Source organism: Globicephala melas, chromosome X, assembly GCF_963455315.2.
Source record: "Globicephala melas chromosome X, mGloMel1.2, whole genome shotgun sequence".
Taxonomy (NCBI): domain Eukaryota; kingdom Metazoa; phylum Chordata; class Mammalia; order Artiodactyla; family Delphinidae; genus Globicephala; species Globicephala melas.
Genome location: NC_083335.1, coordinates 110,006,027 through 110,031,968, shown reverse-complemented (window position 1 = coordinate 110,031,968; position 25,942 = coordinate 110,006,027). Strand labels below are relative to the sequence as shown.

The 25,942-nt window shown below is 43.9% G+C and overlaps 1 protein-coding gene across 10 annotated transcripts in view; it reads right to left on the bottom strand.

The window, feature by feature from the left end:
- Positions 1–25,942, bottom strand: part of SH3KBP1 (SH3 domain containing kinase binding protein 1) — a 345,587-nt gene that overhangs the window by 157,541 nt on the left and 162,104 nt on the right. For all 10 annotated transcript variants that reach the window (XM_060292550.2, XM_070044699.1, XM_060292553.2 and 7 more), the window contains one exon: positions 8,417–8,520. In XM_060292550.2, the coding sequence (XP_060148533.1) occupies positions 8,417–8,520 (104 nt within the window). The remainder of the gene's footprint in view (positions 1–8,416; positions 8,521–25,942) is intronic.

Genomic DNA, 25,942 nt, shown 5'->3' with positions numbered 1-25,942 from the left:
CAATGATCTTTGATGTTACTACAATGACTTGAAAGCTCAGATGACAGTGAGCATTTTTTAGCAATTAAGTAATTTTTAGTGAAGATATGTACATTATTTTAGACATAATGCTATTGCACACTTAACAGACTACAGGATAGTGTAAATATAGCTTTTATACACACTAGGAGACCAAAAACTTTGTGTGACTCACTTTATGGCAATATTTGCTTTATTTCAGTGGTCTAGAACCCAGCCCGCAATATCTCTGAGATATGCCTGTAGTTCCTACTTTCCACTGTTGAAGTTTTACCTGTCAACTGTACCAGGAAGAGGAACAAGATTCATCAAGTCTAAAGTCTACTTCAGGGTACAAGCAGCAAGACAGAAAAATCCATTTAAGGGTTGCTATAGCTTTTTACATCCAATTGCCCTTTGTTACCCAAACCTCAGTCAGAAGCACACTGGAGAGGCGGGTGTGAGGGAGGAGGGAACATGGGGGAGGGAGAGGCACACAGGCAAATGGAGTCAGCTTCATTGTTTCAAGAGCTGTTTTACCATTCTTTCCAAAAAGAACAATGGACAAATCAAGCTCTAAGGAGAGGCCCACACCTCAACATCACTAAAATTTTCCTCAAAATTTATTCATACTTGGTAAGTTTTATGTTTCTGGGAATGTATCCATTTATTCTAGGTTGGCCAATTTGTTGGCATATAATTGTTCGTAATAGTCCCTTATGATCATCTATATTTCTGTGATATCAGTTGTAACCTCTCCTCTTTCATTTCTGATTTATTTATTTGAGTTCTCTCTCTCTTTCTTTCTGAGTGAGTCTAGCTAAAGAGTTGTCTGTTTTATCTTTCCAAAAAACCAGCTCTTGGTTTCACTGATCTTTTCTATTGTCTTTTTAGTCTCTATTGCATTTATTTCTGCTGATCTTTGTTATTTCCTTCCTTCTACTAACTTTGGGCTTAGTTTATGCTTTTTCTAGTTCCTTGAAGGCATTATGCTAAGTGAAATAAGTCAGACAGAGAAAGACAAATACTGTATGATCTCACTTATATGTGGAATCTTAAAAAAAAACAAAAACAAACACATAAGACACAGACTCATAGATATAGAGAACAGATTGGTGGTTGGCAGAAGCAGGGGGTGGGGAAGGTGAGCAAAATGGGTGAAGGGGGTCAAAACAAATTTCCAGTTATAAGATAAATAAATCCAGAGGATGTAATGTAAATAATTACCAATACTATACTGTATATTTGAAAGTTGCTAGGAGAGTAGATCTTAAACATTTTCATCACAAGGAAAAAAATTGTAACTATGTGTGGTAATGGATGTTAACTAAACTCACTGTAGTGATCATTTTGCAATGTATACATATATCAAATCATTTTGTTGTACACCTAAAAGGAATACAATGTTATATGTTAATTATCTCTCAATTTGAAAAATGTATTCAGAAATAGTTAAATGAGAATTTCAATACCAGTCCTTTTTCCTACCTGTGAGAGGTAGGGGAAAGCACTTTGGAAAATGTTTTAAACTAGAAAAATATCAAGATAGTTTTTTAAAGTTTTTAAAATTGAGATATAATTCATTTAAAGGTACAGATCTTAATGGTACAAGTCGAACAGTTTTGACAAATGCATACACTCGTGTAACTCATAGTTCTACCAGCATACAGAGCATTTCCATCATTCCAGAAAACTTCCTAGTGTTCCTCCCCCGTCAATCTACCTCCAAGCAACCGCTAATCTGATTTCTATCACCTATGATTGGTTTTGCCTCTTTTAGAACTTCATGTAAATGTGTTAAGACATAGTTTTACCTTTTGAATATTGCCGAAAAAAATACAATTCGTTTTCAGAAAACATCCTTTTCTACTTGTGGAATTAGTGGGAGAAAATATTTTTGAGGGAACCACTTCCTGAAGTCATAAATACCTACATTATTTTCTATTTTTATTGGTTTAAATAACCATCCCTGTTGATCTGGGGACATGGAAAGCTAGTCATGCCAACTATAAACAAGTGTTACCTTGCTTCTAAATGCCTGAGCCAATATTTCCCCCCAATTCCTATGTCCTTCATTGTCTAATTACCTCTTCCAGGCAGGGCCAGAACATTCCATACACACAGGAAGTTGATTTTTATCCCCTCCCCTTATTCTTTTGAGAATAAGCCTATTCCACATGAGGGGGGTCCCTCAAAAGAGAAATCTGTAGGGTCATACAGAGGGAAATGACTTAAGAAAATATATATACGATTTTATTTAGGACCTAAGCAAGCTCTGTCCAATGAGACAGAGCAACATCCACAATTTTCCTGACAGTGGCAAGGGTTTCTGGTAGGGCTCTTACAGACATTCTTCAGCAATGCTTGAAAGTCCTGTCCTTCAATACACCTATGGGCTAGTCTACAGGTCCCCAGATTCCTAATGACTCTAGGCTACCCTTACTACCATTCCAGCTTGAAAATATGAGCAAATAATAAATCAAGCCAGAAAGATAACCTTTCTGATGAATCAAGATCCTGAAGCTTTATCCTGTAACTATTCCCTGGTGAGTGAATTGTCTATGGGGACGCGTTCACCTTAGAACAGCCACACGTAAGGAAACTTTGAAGGGGGTGTTCCTTTAAAAGTTCAGTGTGCAGACGTAGAGAATGGACTTGAGGACACAGGGAGGGGGAAGGGGAAACTGGGATGAAGTGAGAGAGTAACATTAACATATATACACGACCAAATGTAAAACAGATGCTAGTGGGAAGCTGCTGCATAGCACAGGGAGATCAGCTCAGGGCTTTGTGACCACGTAGAGGGGTGGGATAGGGAGGGTGGGATGGAGATGCAAGAGGGAGGGGATATGGGGATATATGTATATGTATAGCTGATTCACTTCGTTATACAGCAGAAACTAACACAACATTGCAAAGCAATTATACTCCAATAAAGATGTTAAAAAATAAAAGTTCAGTGTGGGCAGCAGTGTCATTTTTCCCTCCACCCCATCTGATTGCATCTGCCAGCTCCTGCTTCCTGTACTCCACACCTGCGCCCAAAGCTTCACAGGTCATCCCCAACCTCAGAGCAAAGCTGTACTAACGTCCTGCCCTCCTTCCTCGGGACTAGCCCAGCGCCTTACACAATACAGCTGTGCTTGCTGAATGAATCCAAATACTCCTCACCTTCCACATGTCCAGTTGAAATGTCACCTATTCTAGGAAGCATCTTCTTCCCTCTCACTGAGTACCTTTGTTTTCAAATTCCTCTCTCATTTGTCAATGCCATTATTTGCCACTCTAACAGTATCTCGGGTTATTAGTCACCTTCTTAGTTGAGTATATCTTACCCTCCCCGACTATACCAAGCATGTTTCAAAGCAGAGTTCTGTTCAATAAATCTTTGGATCTCTATAAGCACAGTTTCTCTTACCAAGTAAGCACTCAAATATTTGATAATTCCCATAGCTATGCCAATCTATTATAAATACATTTAAACTTGCAAAGATGTTACTTTTATGTGGTTGTCGCCTGTTTTGTATGCCAATGATTCTAATCTAATCATCGTTGCTTCTAAACGTGGCTTCCCCCTCCTTAATATGAACGTTCTACCATCTCTGTGCATTAGGGAATCAGAGATGTACACCCCAAAGTTATTTGGAAAAATAATTGTAGAGCAGCCTGGGCTCTTTAGATTATCAAATTACAATTTAAAAAATCTTACATTAATGTTATCTTTTTTTGAAAAAGGATACAAACCCTTCTAAAGCAAAGGGTGCCTTAATGGGTAAGAATTCAGGTATGCTTTGATCACCTATTAATTAATCAGCTTTTAAAGGAACTTGACTTCCCCGTCAAGTTTTGGGCAAGCACAAAACAAAAAGGCCTCCTTTTGCACATGCGAGTTCTCAGAGTTCTTACACCAAAAATGAAATGAGGATAAATTGCCCATCCACACACACAGAGGTTGTCTGATTGAGTTAAAAGTTCTGAAGAATTTCAAGGGCCTCTTTAACTCCTGCTGAGAGAACCAAATCTCTCTCCATGGCACAAGAAGTAAGATGCCTAAGTTTCTAGGAAATGCAAGTGACCTTTCTTTGCAAACGACAAGGCCATGTTAAGCTCTAAGTCAGAAAGTGAAGCCTTCAGTATCTAGCCAGCCTGACTGGGGACCACTGGGAAATACCTCAAAAACTAACCACAAAGAACAAATAACAGCCAGAATCTCTGAATACCCCTTGGGCCACCACGAGGAGAGACTGGATGAGACCAAGCTCATCTAGCACAAGAGGAAATGCAGCGCCTTTCCCAGGCTCTAGACAACATAGATAGGAAAACGAAGAGGTTTCAAAGCACTTTAAAACAAAAACCAAACCCCAAAAATAGGCCAGCAAGCCAGTTTCAAAACTTCAGCGGCCCTCAAATGCCACTTCTCCTCGTAACCCTGTCCACGTGCCATCTCTGTTCTTATCATTAGAACTTCGCCTGCATTGATCATTCCTCCCCACGCTGGACAAAAATGTCACAAGTGTGTATTTACAATGATTTCCTTAAAAATGCCTACCGGGGATTTAGCCTGTTAGGTTTCCTTTTGGATTGGCAGCCCAGTCCCATTAAGTGCACAGTGACTTTTTTTTTCTCCCTGCAGACCAGCCAGGAGGCAGAAGTGTGGTGAGCACTTCCTGAGCGACCTTCACTTTGCTCACCCCACTCATCCCTGGACCGCCCCACACTCTCCATTTCTCCTCTAGCCACGCTGCAGAGACCCATCCAAGCTGAGCTGCTAACTTCTGCCAGAAGGGCTGTTCACCCTACCAAGGGTCAGGGCCGTGTGCACCCAAACCTGTTTCCGTCCATTGCTCGTCCTGCTAGCACACCATTTGGTTAAAGAGTACAAAATATGTAGGTTTGAAGAGAAAAAGCTAGTGGTGAGAAGGAATAGGATAATAATTTGAAGGTTTAAAAAAAACGGTGCCAAAACAGGTGTAGAAAAAGACAACTAAAAGAGATTAGGGGTGAGGGAGTGTAGAATTTTAGAAGAATTATTAACCCTGATTGTTTCACTTATGTTGTCCTCAATCCACTTTAAAGAAACCAGTGGGACTAGCAGAGGATGCATCACGGATGCAGAGAGGATAGAACTCAAACCAGCAAACCCATAGTTAAGGGAGATGCCCTGGCTCTATGAGGCTGTGTTGACAAATGGCAGACAAATACACATTTTTATATTTTAAGCTAAGATTACATGTTAAGATATATGTATATCATTTTTTAGGATTCTCTACTTCATTCAACTGTTCTAAAAAACCGGTCCATACATTCAAAGCCTTCCTAGGAATTGTCTCTTGGGGTGGGAGGGAGTATGGGCATTTGTGTGTGTATAGCTTTGGAATACTGCAGAATTAATCTATTAATTAATCAATAAAAATATATACACACACCTACACAATACAATACGTTATATTTTTATTGACCAATAGATTGATTCTATAGTATTGCAAAGCTATTACTATGGTCTTATCTCAACCTGCTCCTGTGATTTAAGGGTTTTTGTTTATTTGGGATTTTCGTTTATTTTGTTTTTCGTCTTCTGTGGAATTAGACAATAGCTACTCAATGGCATTTATATAACACCCATTATAAGAGAAAAGGGCAGATTTTATATTATACAGTGACAATGGCCCAGGATCTGCAATATGACAAGTAAATTTCAACAATAGGGAAATTAATTTTTGATGATATAATTTAAAAAATATGGATTAAAAGGTAAACCTTTATGTTTTGTTTTACACAAATAGCATAGGCTACACAGTTAATTTTCCTTTTTCCTGCTTGAAGCAAGCCCAAATGAAGCCTAGCACAGAGCTGGCAGGGATGGAAAGGAGGCGGGGACCGTAGATGGTGGTGAAGCTCTTCTCCCAAGCAAGGAGAATAACAGCCCTGCAATCATTCCTCTCCTTTAGCGACCCTCGTTCGGTTTCCCTGGAGCCAACAGGCAGTTGAGAATGGGCAATATTTCCCAGAAATTTATTAATAATTTTCCTCACCTTAATTTGTATTTCTTAAAATATTATTACAACATTAAAGGAAATATCATCTCTATGACAGAACCATTTTCAATTCTGGGTCCCTTTCCATTTTTGATCACATGCACAAAGATAGATTTCAGATGACTGTATCCTACTGTATGCAAATCTGTGGCTGATATATTCATTTATTTTGGAAAAAAAACTTTTCATACTTCCATTTATTCATTTACTTATTCAATAAGCATTTATTAAAGTATATGTTAGGTTTCAGGCACTATTCCAGGTACTATGAATATAAAGATAGATAAAAACCAGATCCCTACTGTTGAAAAGCTCTCAGGTTAGTGGAATGTAACATAATTACAACGCACAGTATTGTAATAAATACAGATTTAAAGGCCTCTTTACCATATTAATGGCTTCACGTCTTCTAGCTGGATAATATGACTTAATTCACACAACTATTCCCTTTCTTGATGACTTTTCATTATCACAAGCATTGCTGCAATTAACATGTTTCACATATTTTTTTCTGTTGACCATTTCCATGGATAAATTCCTAGGAGTAAGATTACTGAGTCAAAGGGTATTAATTCAGATTTTTATAGCTATTGATGTGCTTGTTAAGTAGCTTCATACAAGGATCATAAAGATATACAAAGTCACCAGTTCTTCTAAGCATTGCCAAGTCTTACCACTAAATCTGTTTTAGGATTTTCAAAAGGAGGTACCCATTATTGTCTTAATTTGATTAATTAATAGCAGGGCAGAACATTTTCTCATGGTTAAGATTTTTATTTCCCCTTGTGGGATGTGTGTTTATAGCAGATCTATCTATACTTTATCATTATTATAGTAGCTTTCTAAAATATTTTCATATGTTACATATATAATAACTTTTCATCTTAATTTATTGCAAATTTTTTTCCTGTTTGTTGTCCTCTTTGTTTAGCTAAACTTTCTTCAAATCATACCAAAATTTTAACTCTCTTTTATTTTTAGTCACAACTGTTTATTTTTTCCTCTGGAATTTCTTCCATGGTGTCAGTCTCATGAACTGTGCCCTTCCACCATTGGCACAAATGTTCTACTCTGCTGTGCATTCATTTTTAACTCATTCAGCTTTCAACAAATGTCTCCTATGTGCCCTGCTTGGCACCAGGAATAAAAAAATGGTGAATGAATGACATACTAATACAAATTATCCAAAGCTGGGAAATAGGCAAAAGGGGCCACTGCATGTCCTCCCAGTATCACGCCGGGAGCCCCATTAACTGATCCTCTAGGGACAGGTATCTGCTTGACACACTATTTACTATTTATGAGATAGTTTACAACTCTGTTAGTGTAGATGTTAACCAGTAGAAAACCAAAAGCAAAACAAATGAGTCTTGTCAGATAACCATGAAAATAAACTTTGACCAGCAGAGATGCAAGAGATTCATCCCCTAGAAAAGATAACCTCAGAGGTTACAGTTTCACTGCCCTGCAGGACGCTGTGTAGTTGTGCATCTAACTTAGCAATCTTAATCAAGTTTTTTTCTCTTTCAGTCATTATGAATACTTTGCTCTTTCGCCGTTCTCTTTGAGCCAGCCTTACCAAGAATCTTGCAGGTGCCCTCATTAGTGAGTTACGTAAAGCTTTGATGCATGCTCACTTCATGTTTATATGAGAGTCAAGAAACCTGGCTGCCAGCATCAGCCCTGCCACTTCTACCCACATCATAGTTCATTTAACCCTTAACCTCCTCCTTGACTTCTGGCTTCCCTTTTTTGCGGGGCGGTGGGGGGGGGGGAATCGTGGGTTTCTGTAAGGTTGAATGGTATTCAGGAAACCAAAGCAATTGGAAAACTGTACTTCTATATACAGATACATGGGTCGAATCAGAATGAATGATCAGATGCTAAGTTCGAAGCCCAGGATCCCCCAGGCCTGAGGGAGTGGAGCCTGAAAAGCCCGTGCCAGTGTCTGGTGGGACACTTCACCAGCAGGGCTGGCTCTGAGCAGCCAGGACCACACAGGAACAAGGTTATGTAGTGCAGTGGAAAGAACAAGGGCCTCTAGCCAGGTGGACCTGGCTTCAACCCTCAGCCCTGCCTCTTCTAGGGTCTCTTGAGCCTCTTTCTTTTTCTACAAAATAAAGTGGTTACGATGAGTCAATGGGCCCATGCGTAAAGAACCTCGTCACTCCTGTCACATACTAGGTCTTCAATAAATGCCACTTCTTTTTCCTTCCCTGCTGGGTGGCAGGCCTCTCTGGAGGAATTTCCTCTGGAAGAGACTCAACCAGGTGATGTCCAAGGTCTCTTGAGTTCTAACGCCCCCCACAGCAAGGCCAACCAGCCAGGGGTGGGTTCTGACAGCCCATGTGAGCCCACCGCGCCCACCCGCCTGGCACACGTACCTCTCCTACCACCTCTATGATGTCGCCAACTTTCAGCTCAAGCTCATCATCGTTCTGGGGCAGGTAGCTGAACGCCACCTGGCACCGGCGCCTCCGTCGCTCGCCTGCATGGGAAAAGCAAAATATTCAGACACAGCTCTTGTCTCAAAATTAGATTTTAAAGAGAGGCGTCCTAGGCATGCAGGCAAATTAAGCTGACTTGTTTCACATATGCTCTCTGGGACATGGCTAGAGGCATGGCAGCTCTGGTCTCTGAGAGAGGCAGGAGAAAGCAGAGCAATGCTTCTTGGTCTTTTAAAAGCTGCTGGGTCCGAAAGGCATGGATATGAGAAACCGATCCATTGTGCAGAAGGCAAAACCCCACCCCTGAAGCGCTGGGGCACAGTGTTGCCTTAAACGGTTTTCCGTGGATAGGGCTTTGTATTTGCTGCTGGTGACTTTTAATGAAAGCTGATGTGATATGGTAGAGGAAAAAGAATGGTCTGCTTCTAATGCTAGCAGGGCAGAGGAAATTTTTCCCAAACGTGCAAAGGAAAAGATAAAGTATCCTGGCCTTCTTCTTACTAATCATCACCCTTTTAACATGCTGGAACTCAGGCTGATAAGCAAGGGCTGATTTACATTTCAGCCTCCTCTTGGTACCATTTCAAATGTCCCACAGGAGTTCAGCAAATCCACTTTTGTCCTCTTCCCTCTGTCCCAGGGGATCCATTAACAGGATCGCTGGCTGCTTACACAGAACCAACCCAGGCACGTCAAGATAAAAAACAGGGCCACACTTCACTTGACTGAAGGACCCTCAAGGTCACAGCATCTCACTCACCCAGTGTGGCCCAACAGGGAGGTCCTGGCTTAGAGCAGTTCAAGTACAGATGCAACTGTCCACGCCACAGACATGCACTATGGGGGGAAAGAACACGCATATGGTGTGCGTGTGACGGGGCTCGGGGAACGGCGGGGCAGAGACAGACAGACGGCAGTGGAGGCCAAAGCTGGGAAGAAGTGGATAAGACAGAGGAACCGAGACGAGCGGTGCTCAGAAGTCTGTCATTCAAGGCTGACCACTTCACCTCATCCCTTCCTGCCACCGCATGGCCTTGAAAACCAAAGGGATCAACGACTTCAAGGAAACACACTTAGAAATGCTTACATTATTTTTGGATGCTGCCTACAGGGATTCTTTTCCTTTTCTAACCTTTCCCTGAGAAAGCAAGTCCCCGCAGGAGTGATCACAGGCCACACTGAGACCCCCATGCAGGGTGACATCATACAAAGGGGCAGGCCTTTGCTACATCTGACGTGCTCACTGATCAATATTTATCAAAAGCCAGTGGCCTAGTTCTCTCTGTTCCATTTTTTTCTGCCTGAACCTCACTAAGAAAGAACAGAGTTGAACAGAGGGAAGAGGGCAGAAGTTCAGAATCAATATCTCGTCTAATCACATCTTTGGTGACAACGTGAATACGCTCTACCTCTTTGTGCGAAATCACGAGCTGGCTGGTCTCGATGAGAACAAATGCAGAGCTCTCAGGCCAGTTCCCAGGCGCTAACTGCAGCGGGCAGAGTAGGGCAGCCCAGGGCTCTTCCAGGGACAGAGGGCTCACCCCAAATAGCTCTTCCCAGGCGGGAAGTCAGGAAGAACGGTCTCCAGGGTAAAGAACTCCACCGCTATTCCCTGGCTTCCAACACAAAGGAAGGGAAATCAAGCCCTCTATCATAAAGGATACAGATCGCTCATTCTAGCCAAGAAAGCCTCGATGACGAGGTGATCTCCGCACCTGTCTCCCACCCCCTGTGACTCCCCTGCCCTCATACACACCTCTTAAGATGAAGCTGTATAAATCTTTAAGAGCTTTACTTGTTATATGTTACGTTCAAAACAAACTCTGCAGATACAATCTGAACACGAAACAAGTAAACATGACAAATGTCTGAAACTCCACACTCATAACCGCAGAGGTCACCAAAGTCCTGACCAAAGTGACTTAAAAATAACATCTAAAGATCTACTGTTAGCTGAAGTCATTAAACTTAGTTAAATGTAAGTTCGTATCGTCACAGAACCCTCTGTAAAAAGTAGTATCTAACCCAACAGTACACAAAGGGTGAAGGAGAGGTGATATATCCTTCGAGAAAAGACTAACCCAGCAGAGTCAGGGCCTAGAACAGAATAATATTTCTCTCGAACCAAATCTTTCCATCAGAATTCTATAACGCCCTGTCTGGAATCAGAAAGAACAGCACACTTACTAATCTCTCTCTGCCAGGCTAGTCAGTATCTCCCCTTTTATTTTATTATTATTATTATTTTTTTGCGGTACGCGGGCCTCTCACTGTTGTGGCCTCTCCCGTTGCGGAGCACAGGCTCCGGACGCACAGGCTCAGCGGCCATGGCTCACGGGCCCAGCCACTCCGCGGCATGTGGGATCTTCCTGGACCGGGGCACAAACAAGTCAGTATTTCTTAACTACCTCTAAGGTTATTCAGCTGGTGGCACAAAGACCTATAAAGCACACTGTCAACGTACAAGACCAAGAAAAGTGAGCCCGACAGGGAGGTATCCAGAGGTCACTGGTGGAAAAGGTCACCTGACATGACCCCAAGCTGAAACAATTATTCCCTCCGACACTGGGATAGTTTGTGATCTTTTCTAAAGCACACCTGATACCCATCACCCTAACTTATCTTGCCAACCACATGAGTTAAAAAGAAAAGAGCCAGAATGAGCAAACATTTTACAAATGAGGCAAGTAGGGCTCAGTGACTTACCCGAGGTCACCAAGCTAGTAAGTGGCAGTATGTCCTTGGCCTGAGTTCAGAGCTCTCACTCCAATGCTGGATGAACTAATTTAGCTCACACCTCATCCCAAGTTCTCTGCAATCTGTACTTAGCTGCTTCCCACAACACTGCATAACACAGCCTTAGGGCTTCTCCACGGCTTTCACATTACAGATAACTTCCAAACTCCTGCACTGCTGCTTTCCAGTCCTCGACTTCTGCAAATTACTGTTTCAATCTTGTTTGCCAGTTCCACCCAATGTAAGACCCAGTTCGGGGGGGATATTTGATGTTAGGAGACACTGCATTTCAGTGGCTTCTGTCCATCTTAAATTTAAGGGAATTTAAGGATGTCATTTGCCATTTTTTCCTTTCTTGGTATTTCACTGATGTTTACTAGTTGGTCTTGACCTTCCTTGAAGAGGTATGTAGACAACAATGTCATCTCCTTTCAGTAGCTGGTATAAACTGCAGGAAAAAAATGCATGACTTGCCCAAGGCTGTGGTTCAGAATCCTTTCGTTTAAGCTACCACCCTCACGCCCAGAGCCCCGTCCACATGAACTCAAGTTTTAATACATTTCATCGGGCTTTTTTCTTTTTGCCACTGTGTGTGTTTTTTAGGCAGGACCACTTAACTCCTTACACATAACTGAAAGAAGTAACGGACACGAATTTTATGGACATACAAGCAAATGTATATGGGCACATGCACATGGCTTACCAAAAAAAAGTATGACTGAGGCAGACTTCATAAGGCACACTTGACACATCTCTCTACTGCCATATTGTATGACGGCCACAAAATACACATGCATGAACATGCATTCATAAAGAGGAACACAGGCAAACACAGGTGACAAGGCAGGCACCCTCAACTCCCTCATTAGATCTCATAACCACCTTCCATTCATGACCAGCTTTGTTTAATAAAATAGTAACAGCTAACATTTACTGAGCACCTACTGTGTGCCAGAGACTACTAAGGACTTTATATGTATTAGTGCATTTAATTCTCACATTGAACGTCGAGGGTAGATCTTGGACCCTCCCTTTTACAGACAAGGAGACGGAGGAGGCACAAAGAGACTGAGTATTTTACCAGAGGTCTTACAGCTAGAAAGTGCTAGAAGGGTCAGGGATTTCAAGTCAGGAGATGCAACTCCAGAGACTGCCTCCCCTGTCTGACTGTTCTTAAGAAGAATCCTCGGCTATGAGTCTTGAGACTACAGAAGGGACTAGCTGGGCTAACATGGGACATGGTTAAGTTGTGAAACCAGGAAGTGACAAACCACAAATCAGGAGCGTTTCCTTACAGCTGCTAGCAACTGGGGCCCATATTTTAATGAAATAAAGCTGGCTGGATGGGGAAGAAATGTCGTATATTCACATTCTCTAAAAATGAAATAGCAGAAACTGCAAAGGATGCCATGACCCAGCCTCAGAAACAGCACATACATCTATATTTTAGAGGCTTCCGGGTCTTACAACATGTGAAAACTTTACTAGGTCAATTCATTCAATGACCACAAAAATATAACAATAGTGCAGTGCTTGAGAAAAACCTTTGGGTACACTGAAAAGTTTCAACACTCATACAGACTATTTTTTTTTTCATCCCACATCCTCCTTGACAGAACAAGAGTATAACTAAGAGGGTTGATATTTCCAAGAAACTCACTAAATTAATCAAATGGAGCCTCACCACATGCCTAGGAAACACAGCAGTATCCTGATGTCATTTTACAAAAGAGAAAACATTTATAAAATCAAAGAGGAACATCAGAAGAAGCCCCTAATTCTCAGGGTTACTTCTGGCATTTTCTCCAGACATGGCCTGGGGTCCACCTGGGTCAGAATGCTGACCTGCAAGGCAGACCTACGGAACTGCACTCTCTGAGGTTGAGGCCAGGGGCCTGCATTTAAACCTGACTCTGCAAGTGACACTGCCCACAAAAATCTAAACCTCAACAATGAATCAGAGCCACTAATTACAGGTGAGAACAGGAAAATACCTTGTTGGGAACAAGTGGTCTCCCTTTGGAGGACACTAACCAGTGGTTCTCAATCTTGGCTGTACCCTGAAAGCACCTGGGGAGCTTTCATAAAACTCCCCATAATGTCCGAACAGCAGCCCCTAAGGAACAAGGTCTCCATAGAAAAATGGCTTCTTCCAGGGCTGGGGCAAAGAAAATACAAAGTGAGACTGGAATATGTGGTTATGACAAAATTAACGACGCACTCTAAGGCTTGAGGGGTAATTTGTAAAGGACAAAAGGCTCAGCTTGGTAGGGCTTCCACTGGCCAAATCTGGGACAACAACAGCATGTACTAAAGGATTTATTCATTTCAAAAAAAATTCATGAGCCCATAATGATACATTCACTAGGTAGCTAGGTTGAGAGCTAGCTAGATGGATGGATAAGATTAGATAGGTTTATGGGCCAAGACGGGAAAGCTCTTCTTTACAAAAGAATGTCAACTAATGCATGTAGAAATGATAGAAACACATAATCACCATTTTATAACCATCATGGCAACAACTGTTTCTGGCAAGAATCAATGGTTGCTAAAACCACTGGGTGAAATCCAGTTGGGGATTAGGATATTTAGAGAGTCTCAAAGTATCTCCCCACAGATTATTCATTGATTACAAAAGGAAATGGTCCCCTGAGTATGGAGAAACCTGGCAGACACAGCCTCAAAGTTCATGTCATCAATGATGGGACAAATTAATATCGGGTGCCTCCTTATGTGATGCACTGAGAAGGGCTTAACATCACCTACAGAACGCTCCCGCCCAAACTGTTTAACTGAAATCTGACCGTGAAGAAACATGCAAATCCAGATCACGCAAATCCAAAATGAGGGACAGTTGAGAAAAACTGACCTGGTTTAAAAAAAATCTTTTTAAAATCAATATCGCATAAGATTTTTTAAAGGTTAGGCGACTGTTCTAGATCTTAAACCAGTAAAGAGATTTAACAACTAAATATAATGCAATCCTTAACTGGATTCAGGGTTTCTTGTAAAGGTTATAAAGGACAATATTGGAAGAAATGGGGGAATTTGGATATGGACTAATACTAGATAATAGCATTATATTAATGTTACATTTCCTGAGTATGTTAATTCTATTGCAAAAAAAATTCTATTGCAGTTACATAGGAGAATGTCCTTGTTCTGAAGTATTTAGGGATGAAGTGTCTTGATATCTTTAATGTACTTTCAAGTTGTTTAAGGAAAAAACAAAAAGAATGTGTGTGTGTGTGTGTGTGTGTGTGTGTACACATACATACAGACACATATGTATACACATATACATACAGCGAGAGAAAGAGAGAGAGAGAAAGCAAATGTGGCAAAATGTTAACAATGGGTGAATCTAGATGGGTGTCCATTGTACTATTGTTACAACTTTCCTGTACATTTGAAATTTTTCTAAATAAAATATTTAGGGGGAAAAGGAAAAAAAACAGATGCCTGGGCCCCACCCTAGATTCTCTGAAGTCACCGATCTGGGGTGCAGCCTGGGCATCTGAATTTTAGGAACTCCCCAGGTGATTCTAGCATAGAGCCAGGGTTGAGAGACATCTAGACAGGTCAGTTGCCAAAAAATAAATGGGACTCTTCCAGACCATGCTATACAGGCCCTATATTTGGCTTCTCCCCAAAGGGGGGAAAAAATCATACTTATTTGTCCATGTTATCCTAATACATAACCCAGGTGAATGTTGCTATGCTGGGATTTTTATTTCACAGGCCTTTGGGACAGTTGTACTAAGCAGTCTCTAGCTCTGGAAATGTGTTCCTGGGGCCGGGGGATGGAAAAGATGGTAGTCTCTGCTATCATTAAGTAGCAAACACTGCCAGGGGTGCAGCAACCCCCCAAGTTACTGAGCAGCATTCCGGATTCTTGAAGAAGCTGTTTTTTGAGTCGGAAACATCAATTTATGCAAGGGGCCAGGTTTCCTATTTCAGGATGGAAAAACAATACAAAGCGAACTAAATAAAAGTGGAGAATCACCCATTTTACTCAGGATATCCAGTACATTCTGGGTGCACGGGAAGAGAAAGCTGAATCACTGACTTTGTGGACCCAGCATCATACCTTTTCCTGGAAAAATTCCCTTGCATCACCCTGTTTCCAATGTAATGTAACTCAGACGAAGAGGAGGCCACTTCAGAGGCTGATGGCATGCCAGGAAAAAAGGAACTCATGGTCTTTCCTTACAGACCTCTCTCGGCTGTGGCTGGACTGTTGCAGTGGAAATGTACAGTATTTAATTAACCAGCACTGTCTGGTCCCTGGAGACGCGCCTGCTCGATTCTCCAAGGGATGTGTATCGTCAACATCTTTGCATGGCAGAAAACAGTAAATCCATTTGCCTTCTCCTTCAAAGGCAAAGTTCATCTGAAAAGAGGTTACAGCTATGCCAGTGCTCATTTGCTCCCAAGTCCCACCAGAATACAGGAGGAAAATGTAGACCCAAGAGGGAACCATTTAGTAGGGCCTCTGAGTCACAGGGGACAGGGAGGGAGGTGGGTGAAGTCAAAAGTCACATAAGGAAAATCAACTGAATCTTGGAGATGAAGGAAATGAACATTGACTAGGTGTCTGCTATGTGCCAAGAACCGTGCTAGGCATGTCGTGTGCGTCCCCTCGAGTCCTCACACCAGCACTGTGAGGTTAGGGGTGCTGGCCCCATCTTGATGGATGGGCCCAGAAAGCCTGGATAACTTGTACGAGGCCCATGAGTAAAATAAGTTGTGGTCTGCAGCCCTCTTCTTCCACCAACCCAAGATAATACCAGGAAGACAGAGCGGGAGTGTGTTTCCGGGGGACTTTGGATACCAAGCGAAGGATGAGGACTTAATTTTATGAGATCCTGCCCAGAGGAGGTTTCTGGGCAGAGAAGTGACAGGAAGATGTGAGGAGGACAGTGACCTAGGGAGAAGTGGCTGATGCGAAGGGGTATGCAGAACAGCTCGGGGGCGGGAGCCTAGAAGCAGGCAGAGGGCCCAACAGAGGACAGTGAAAGAGAAAGCCTGAAAAACATGGTGGGAGGAATGAGATACGCAGGGAAGGAAAGGCAGATACACAGTATCATCATCAGGTGATACTGGGGGCCAATGACCCTTCCTTACTTGTCTTTGATCCCAGTACCTAGCTCAGTGTCTGTTAGAGCAGACATGTGATCCATTCTTGCTAAATGGATGGATGAATGAACTAATGAGCACCTAGTCCACATTCTGTGGACTGTGAATCCCTGATTTTGTGAACACAAATTCCCAAAGGAGCACTGAAGAAGGACCAGAAGGGTGGAGGAAAAGAGTTAAAGCCTCAACTCGATGTTAAGCAGGGTGCCCATTAAAGGCCAATGCCAAAATGGTTAAGATGCTGTATTTTATGTTATGTGCATTTCACCAACTAAAAAAAAAGACAATGCCACCCTGACCTACTGCGGGGATGGGAAGATGGTGGCCCCTGTAGTCTTGCCACTGTGCTGAAGGTGTCTCGTTCTCCACTAACACTGTAGCCCGATGCATCGGTGATACTAAACAGTGCCTGAGATACTCCTAACTGCTCTCTTCTTCCAAATTTATGGTCCACTGTCAATTTTACGTAACAGTAGAGCAGGGCTAGATCCCAACAAGAAATGATGTATATTTGATTTTAAATTTAGTCCTCTTTAAGACAGAAAATACTTGTTTCAAGTAGGAAGAAATATATGTGTAAGCATGTTCAGGGCAGCATTTCTTCTAATAGCAAATGCATACACACACAGAGACCCACACAGGAAACATCCTGAAGGTCCACTGCGAAGGAATGGCTCCATGAATCATGGTTTATCCAGGCCATGGGCAACTCAGCAGCCAATTAAACCGGGCAAGCAGCTCTGTGTGTACTGATGTGTAAAAGGTGCCCATCGTACATTAAGTTAAAAGACCAAATCACATAATATGTATATGATCCCCACATTGCAAACGCATGCACGCTTGCGTGTGCGCGCACGCGCGCGCGCGCGCGCGCGCGCACACACACACACACACACACACACACACCCCACCTCCCTCCCTCCTTAGCTCCCACCAGGGACTCTTTTATTTACTCCTATTATCCAGAACCTATCAAGAGTATGCATTCAACAAATGCTTATTAATGAATAAATGGATTCATTCAACATTCAAGTGATATGTTAGGACCTAATACAATTAAATGAATGAGAGAAGGAGAGTGTGTGTGCACGAACACACTTGTGTAGGCACAGAAGATGGTATGGAAGGGCACACACACACATACACTCTCTGCCATTGGGGCCCCTTCTCTGGGTTCCTCTAACAACCATTGCTTTTCTCTAGCACCGCCTGCATCCCACTGTATTTGAAATATCTCTGAGTGTCAGTGTATGTTTTTCTCCACTCCTTCAGCTCTGACACCTCTCAGCGCTTTCATGCACACCTTTTTCAACAAATGCAACTCATTTACCAACACCCACATGTGCCTCACGAGGGTTCTGAGGATGCTGTCTCATCACGAATGCCCACTCGCCATCAATCTGTGAGCCCAGGTGCCAGGTATCTAGAAACTGAGGGAGGGATGCAAACCCCTGATCTTCCCTCAGTCCTAGAAACTTCAGAGTCTAATGCCTTGTTTAAAGAAGCCACTGAGAGCAGTCTTAAAACCAGCCAATTAACACACGACCAAAAAAAAAAAAAATCAAGTTTCTATTGCAAGCGAAATACAGAAAGGGGCCATCCATTTAACAAGCCGAGTTTCTGCTAAGAGGAGCTACACATGGATATTTTCAATGTTAACGTTGTCACCTGATATTTCCATAGAAGCCACATAATATAATATGGGCGCCAGGGGCACAAAGAACTCCTTCAAACACAATGGCCTCCACCTCAAACTGACTCATAAAACTGGTGTGAATTAGCTGTCTGAAAGGAAACACGAACTCTGATTTTCCGGCTCATGGACACGTGGTTCATAACGATAGCATTAAGGCACATAAAGAGAATCCTGGGCCTCACAACACCGAAAAGACAGATAACCCAGTGGCCCCAGCACTGCGACCACACCGTGCAGCCCACTTGAGCTCTCAACCTCAGTTTTTCTCATGTATAAGATTAGAATGATGAGGGCAGACCTACTTTACAGAAGGGCTTGCTGCCACCTGACTCCTGCCCTTTTTTCCACTTGTCTTTACATGAACGAATATGCTAAAAGGCAGCCTTGTTCATTATTTATACCAGTTCAACCAATTTTCTTTTTGCCAACCTTCCCTTCCCAATAGCGTGAGGTAAAGGAATCACACTGGAAAACAAACTCAGTGGCACCTCTAAACATCCTCCTGGTTTTCCCCTCTCCTTAGGCTGGTCCCAGGGTTTGGTTTGCTCTTTCAGCACAGTCCTTAATCCAAATGACCAGGCCCACAGCAGACCACACTGGGGGACACTTCTCCAAAGCATCCCTGGCTCGATTCCCCCAGCCCAGGCCGCCATCTCTCTGGGGGAGGGAGTCTGCATGTTCAGAGGAGAAAATCTGATACAAAAGCACACTGCTTTTCTCTGCTTTAGCAAGGCTGATTTGGGCAAAATGCCCAAAAGAATTCAACATTATTTATAGAGTTTTGTTTGATCTCCTTTTAAATGCTCCATGCAGAGTCATTCAAGTGAAATAAGAATACAGAATTTCAAAGGGAAAACTGAAGGAAAATTCTAAATATAAGTGATTTGTTGAGCATATACAAGATTTCTCCTTTCTGTCCAACACACTCCTTCTACCATCTCTATTTTTAAAGGCCTTCTCAAACTTTGTTGCTGACAAATGGACCTATGAGATCCCTAACTTTTACAGTGAAGCGGGAGGCAGAGGGAACAAGATGAGGGGAGAGTGAGTGATGGGTAGCACTCACGTGCACGTGCACATTAAGAACAGAAACAAAGGTCTAGGAAATCCCAGAAACCCTCATCTGGGGTCCACCTCTCTTGCCTAGAGAATTCTCAGGGGAAAATACCCACCATAAACAAATCTGGAGTATCCCAGTTCTCAAAATCAGTACCAAAAAATGGCCCTGGGAGATTTAGAGAATGACAGAAAATTCCACATATCTTTCTCTTTCGGAAGTAGGGGAAAGATCTTTATTGCAGGTAATCAAAATGTTTGCTAAATTCTGACTCATTTTTTTTTAACATCTTTATTGGGGTATGACTCATTTTTAATATAGTTTCCTTTCTCATCCCTATCAGAATAAAGAGGGGGGAAGTGTAAGTTTTTATAAATTTTCTTGATGCAAATGGGGGTTTGCATCCCAATTCCTTCTTCTGTATCTAAAAGCAGAGATTCTTAACTGAGGTTTGTGGATAGATTTCAGCGGGTCTCAACACAGATGGGAAGAAAATTACATCTTTATTGTCACTACCCTCTATGCAAAACCTGGTCTTTCTTTCCACTCTGCATATAGACAACAAGCCACACTGGGATTAGCAGCACCTGTGGATTTTATTTATTCCCTATTATGTGGAGAGATATTTTCAGTTCACATCATGGTCATTGTAGCTACCTTGAAATATCATTTACCCTCATCCCGACTTCAAAATTATGATCGCTTCTAGACTCACTGCTGGATCTTGCTATTTAATGCATGAGTAAAGGAATATGTATTGCTTAAGTTTTTGCAATTTTTTTTTTTTTTTTTTTGCGGTATGCAGGCGTCTCACTGTTGTGGCCTCTCCCGTCGCGGAGCACAGGCTCTGGACGCGCAGGCTCAGCGGCCATGGCTCATGGGCCCAGCCGCTCAGCGGCATGTGGGATCTTCCTGGACCGGGGCACGAACCCGTGTCCCCTGCATCGGCAGGCGGACTCTCAACCACTGCGCCACCAGGGAAGCCCAAGCTTTTGCAATATTTTGATACCTGTACTTCAGTATAACTGTATTCATTTGTAATCCTATGTATTTTATTTTATTCATTTACAAACTTTATTCTGAGAAGGGGTCCACAGGCTTCACCAGACTGGCAAACAGGTTCCCAAGCAATTTTTTAAAAAGTTAAGAACTTCTAATCCCTGCTCTCAAGATTATGGTTTGCAAGGAAACTCAAAGGTGCAAGGGGGAATTATACACACACACACACACACACACACACATAAAATAAAGCAGTAAACATGACATTTGGACCCTGTCTGCCATAATGTTTCACAGGCTTTGGAGCAGCACATCATGACAGAAGAACCACATTGGGTGGGCTTCCCTGGTGGCGCAGTGGTTAAGAATCCGCCTGCCAATGCAGGGGACACAGGTTCGAGCCCTGGTCTAGGAAGATCCCACATGCCGTGGAGCAGCTAAGCCCATGTGCCACAACTACTGAGCCTGAGCTCTAGAGCCCACGAGCCACAACTACTGGAGCCCACGCGCCTAGAGCCTGTGCTCCGCAACAAGAGAAGCCACCGCAATGAGAAGCCCGTGCACTGCAACGAAGAGTAGCCCCCGCTCACCGCAACTAGAGAAAGCCCATGTGCAGCAACAAAGACCCAACGTGACCAAAAATAAAATAAATAATAAAAATAAATACATTAAAAAAAAGAAGAAGAACCACATTGGGCAACTTGACAGGTCCTGATCCACGAACAGCCGTGCGGCACAGTGTTCAGGAGGCTGCTGGCCAAGTGCCCTCTTATTACCCGGGTCAGTGGCTGGCGAGAGCCCTGCTCTGTCATCTGGCACCTTGGCTCAGCTGAGCTCAACGCCCATTGCTCCCTTCCACGAAGGCCAGCACAGCTAATTTGCAGACTGCCACCTGCCACCGCCTCAATGTCCCCCCTCCAACCAAGCCCTGCGTTTCTCTCCTTTTTCAAACCAGTAAAGTTATGGAAAGCATCACAAGGTCCCCCTGCCACCCCAGGATAAAGAGGTCACTTGGGCTTCCGTGCACCCACAGAGCTCCAGATACACCTCTTCCTCCCAGCCCGAGTCAGCTGCACTGTCTTCTCTGCGTGCATGTACCCAGTGCCGGCTGGGCAGTCAGTGCACGAATGTTCCATGAAGGGAGGGAAGTTTGTGCCAATGTTTATAACTGCACAGGATTTGCTTGGATGCGTTGCCTGGCTTCCACCGAGGTCCCATCTTTGTGGTATCACTGGAGGATGAAGGACCCTAAGGTCAGCAAGTCCAACTGAGACCAGAGGCATCTGACCAGTTCTTAAAAAAAAAAAAAATTAAAATCCAGAAAAGAGCAATTCCACTTTTACAAAGCTATGCTCCAGATAACTTACATGAAATGTACAAAGATATATGCATAATGCTCAGTGCTACACTGTTCAGAAGAGTGAAAAACCAGAATCATCCTAAACGTCCTTCAGTTAGGGGACTAGTTAGTCAAGTCACGGTGTATCTACAGGTGGACTATTAAACAGTGGCACTGCTCTAAACGACCGTTATGCCAAGAGTTCCAAGATTCTCTTCAACCTAACATCACGAATTGCAATACACTATAAACAGCACGATGCTATCTGTATTTTTTTTAAAACACCAATATGCCTGTATCACTATGTGCTTAGATTAGGTCGTACCATGTGAAATTGACACTTCTGTGGTCAAATCTCTGCAATTTCTTATGGTTCATCGCAATAGACATGGGTGGAGATCTTCTGAGGAGTTGACCACGAGCCAGGTCTCCTCTGGGGAATATGAACGAGGAAAGGGATTTTAAGTTACTTTTTGACTTTTGTTACCATGACATTCCTTTACTAATTTTTCACACTGAGTATGTATTATTTTTATAATAAGTCTAACAAAGAAAACTTAGGGTGAATCTAAAATAAAATGTACAACTTAAATTTTAAGAAAAGAGCAGTGAGGTCTATACAACACTATAGCACAAAAGCTGCCTTACAGAGCAGGCAATTTTTTTTTTAACATCTTTATTGGAGTATAATTGCTTTACATTGTTGTGTTAGTTGCTGCTGTATCACAAAGTGAATCAGCTATATGTATACAGATATCCCCATATCCCCTCCCTCTTGCGTCTCCCTCCCTCCCACCCTCCCTATCCCACCCCTCTAGGTGGTCACAAAGCACCGAGCTGATCTCCCTGTGCTATGTGGCTGCTTCCCACTAGCTATCTATTTTACATTTGGTAGTGTATATATGTCCATGCCACTCTCTCACTTCATCCCAGCTTACCCTTCCCACTCCCTGTGTCCTCAAGTCCATTCTCTACATCAGAGCAGGTGATTTTGTTGCGATCAGAACAAAACCCGTTACTGTGGGCTTCCTCTAGGGGCTACAAAGAGTTTTGTTGCCAAGGACCCTCTGGAGGAGTGTCATTCAGAAAAGGATGGGTTTCTAGGCAAATGAGCAGTGCAGATAAAGGGACTGGGCTACCTGTAAGCAAAGGTTTTTAAAGATAATTTTTTCCCCTAAACAAACAGTTTACTGATACACATAGTTATCTCTTTGTTCAAGGCAAATAAAGGTTTTTCTCCTTTACTGAAGCAAGTCCTACTTTCCTTGGAAATGCGGGAGAGTAGCAAAGGTACATTTTAAAAAATGGTATCTCACGCTTGGACTTTTCATTTTCCACACCGATCTGCACCTTTCCTCTCCCCCTGGAGGGAACTGAGTGCCATGAAAAGTATAAATTTTGAAACTGTAAATCTAGAAGGTGTTAATCTAGAAATTTGGAGGCAATAAAATGAATGTAGATTCATTCGTGGAATAGAGAAAGGAAGAGCAGAGGGAGAGAAGTAGAGAGAAATAAGTGCACATGGATTCCTCCAACAATGCTGATTTTTGCCTGCACCGCTTGCCTCAGCACTTAAACATCTTTTTTTTTAATAAATTTAATTATTTACTTATTTTTGGCTCTGTTGGGTCTTCGTTGCTGCGCGCGGGCTTTCTCTAGTGTGACGAGCGGGGCTACTCTTCATTGCGGTGCGCAGGCTTCTCCTTGCGGTGGCTTCTCTTGCTGTGGAGCACGGGCTCTAGGCGCGCGGGCTTCAGTAGTTGTGGCTCGCGGGCTCAGTAGCTGTGGCGCACGGGCTTAGTTGCTCCGCGGCATGTGGGATCTTCCTGGACCAGGGCTCGAACCCGTGTCCCCTGCACTGGCAGGCGGATTCCTAACCACTGTGCCACCAGGGAAGCCCAGCACTTAAATATCTTTACGTCAACAGGCTTCATGATCAAGTTTTCTATATACTATACCTAAGTAAGTCTCCTTTTGCAAGACGAAACTTCCTGGAGGGCAGGAATTGAGTTTTCCTATCCGTCTACAGCAGGGCTTGGCAAACTTGTTCTGTAAAGGGCCAGAGGAAATATTTTCGGCTTTGCAGGCCACACAGTCTCTGTGGCAACCAATTAACTCTGTGGCTGTAGCACAAAAGCAGCCACAGACCGTATGTAAATGAAAGGGCATGGCCATGTGCCGATAAAACTTTATTTCCCAAAATAGGTAGCACCAGATGTGGCCCATGGGCTGGGATTTGCCAACCTCTGGTCTACAGAAAGGCGAGGTCAGGGTCCAAACCAGGGACCAGGGATGATTTTTCTTTTAAGGAAGAGCAAGAAACATTGCTAAGTTTGCATTGTCAGCTTAGAAGCAAGCCCCTCTCAGTCGCCTTCCCTGACGACCTCTGAGGCAGGGCTAAGCGCCCCCATCACCACCATCATGGGACAGCACGGCACCCAGAGCACAATGCTCTCTTCACCCTGATCCCACTGCCCCCACTGCCCCTGCTGCCCGGGACTCTTGGATTCTCAAATCCTCGACTCCTGTGAGCAGCAGCTGAGCTGGCCGCCTTGTAGATTATGAGAGGTTAGCCCAGAGCCCAGCCCTGAACAAGCCTTTAGTAATAATCTCAAAAACAAAATGAAGTGTTGATGGGAAGAACTGAAGGCTGGCATGATGCTGCCAATGAAAATACAGAAGCAAGCAGAAGTGGGAGTCTGACAGGCAGGAGAATCTGAGGCTCGGCCACGTGGGGACAGCTGGGGATTCCACGGCAGACAACCGAACCCCGGGCTAGGTCCAGCCAGGGATGGGTGCAGGGATGGGTGGGCAGCCCTAAGCCAGGGTGGCACAGTGAGAGACAGAGATGGGTCTGCCCTGGGCATCTCAAAGAAGAGAAGCCCCTGTCCTCCCCCCACTAGGTATAACCAGGGACGCCCACTGCCCTATTTGCTGGCCACAACACAAAGCCAACTCAACGGGAAGCAGGGTGGAGGGACAAGAAACCTGGGCCCCAAGGAGTCTGCTCTGCCTCTGGACTTCCTGTTGTACAAGACAGACATTTCCTTACAACCTACGCCAGGTGAAACCAGGGTGTCTGTGACTTGCAGCCACGAGACCACTAACCAGCACAGGGTGGCTGAGAGTGGAGGTGAGGGTGAGGGAAGCAAGGAGGGAGGTCCGGCCCAGAGGTGAGGTTTGGGGGCTCGTGTGCTTTGTGGCAGTGGTTGAGCCCAGGAATTAGACAGAATCGAAGATGCCGAAGACAGAACCATAAAAATAGCTTACACTTGAGGAGTTGGCAAAATATAACAGAGAAAGAGGTAGAGCAGGGGTGCGAGGCATAAAGACACAGAAGGCAAAACAAGTGCTTTCAGAAAGAGGCAGCAATCTAAGGTGCTGTGGAGTCAGGCAGGGCAGCATGGAGGAAGGAGTCTTAAAGACAGAGTACATTTCCCCACCCGATGTGACTTGTTTTAGAAAACAAAGTGAACTGGAGGTAGCAATGTGCCAGTTTGGAGCCCAGGCCTCAAGGGAACTTGCTCTGTTGCACCTCCACCACTGCCATATTAATGTGCTCAAGCTAGCCTGCTGGAGCATGCAAGACACACAGAGCAGGGCTGAGGTGCCGAAGGCCTGCAGCTGAAGCCGAACCAAACGCTAGCGGCCCTCCAGACACATGAGGAAGCCCAGTCAAAACCGTAAAGACTACCCAGCTAGCTTCCAGTTGACCCCAGATTCAGAAGCCATAAACGCTTACTGTTGTTTGCCACTGAGGTTTTATGGTTATTTGTTATGCAGCATTACTGTGGCAAGAGATAACTGATACAACAATGCCTGGCACAGAACAGGTCCTCAAAAAATGTTTAAAATGCACACACTCAGAAGCCCTCCTGCAAGGCCATGAAGATGAGCCGGCTCTGCCTCTCTGCATCCCTTCTTGTCCTCCTGGGCACCCTGGCGGCTGGCACCCAGAGGGATGAAACCAGCACCCCTGCCCAAGCCCCGCAGCCTACCTTCTGCCCGGAGCCTCCCTACATGGGTCCCTGCAAGGCCCTGTTATTCAGGTACTTCTACAACGCCAGCTCCAGGCTCTGCAAGACCTTTGCTTACGGCAGATGCAGAAGGAAGCAGAACAACTTCCTGGATAAGGAGGACTGCATCAGCACCTGCAATGGCTGCAACAGGCTCCAGGAGAGCTGGGCAACTGTGCTCCCCTGAGATGCTAAAGTCCTAGGAGGGCCCCCACAGGGCTGGGCTGTGGTTGCTTCTGAAAGATTTGAGCCTCCTCCTCTGCTCCCTTCTCAAACCTACCCTCCTCAGCAGAACCCTGCCTCTTTCCTCACTGCATCCTCACCTTCATCTCCCATGTCACCATCACTGCACTCCTCGGAGGGGGCAGGAATGGAATTTCTGACATCTAGTTCTGAGTGTCAGTGGTGGCAGAGGTCTTTTCACTAAAGAAGCCCCTTTCCCCACAGTGATGTTGCATATTATCTGTCAGTGGCTTCAACC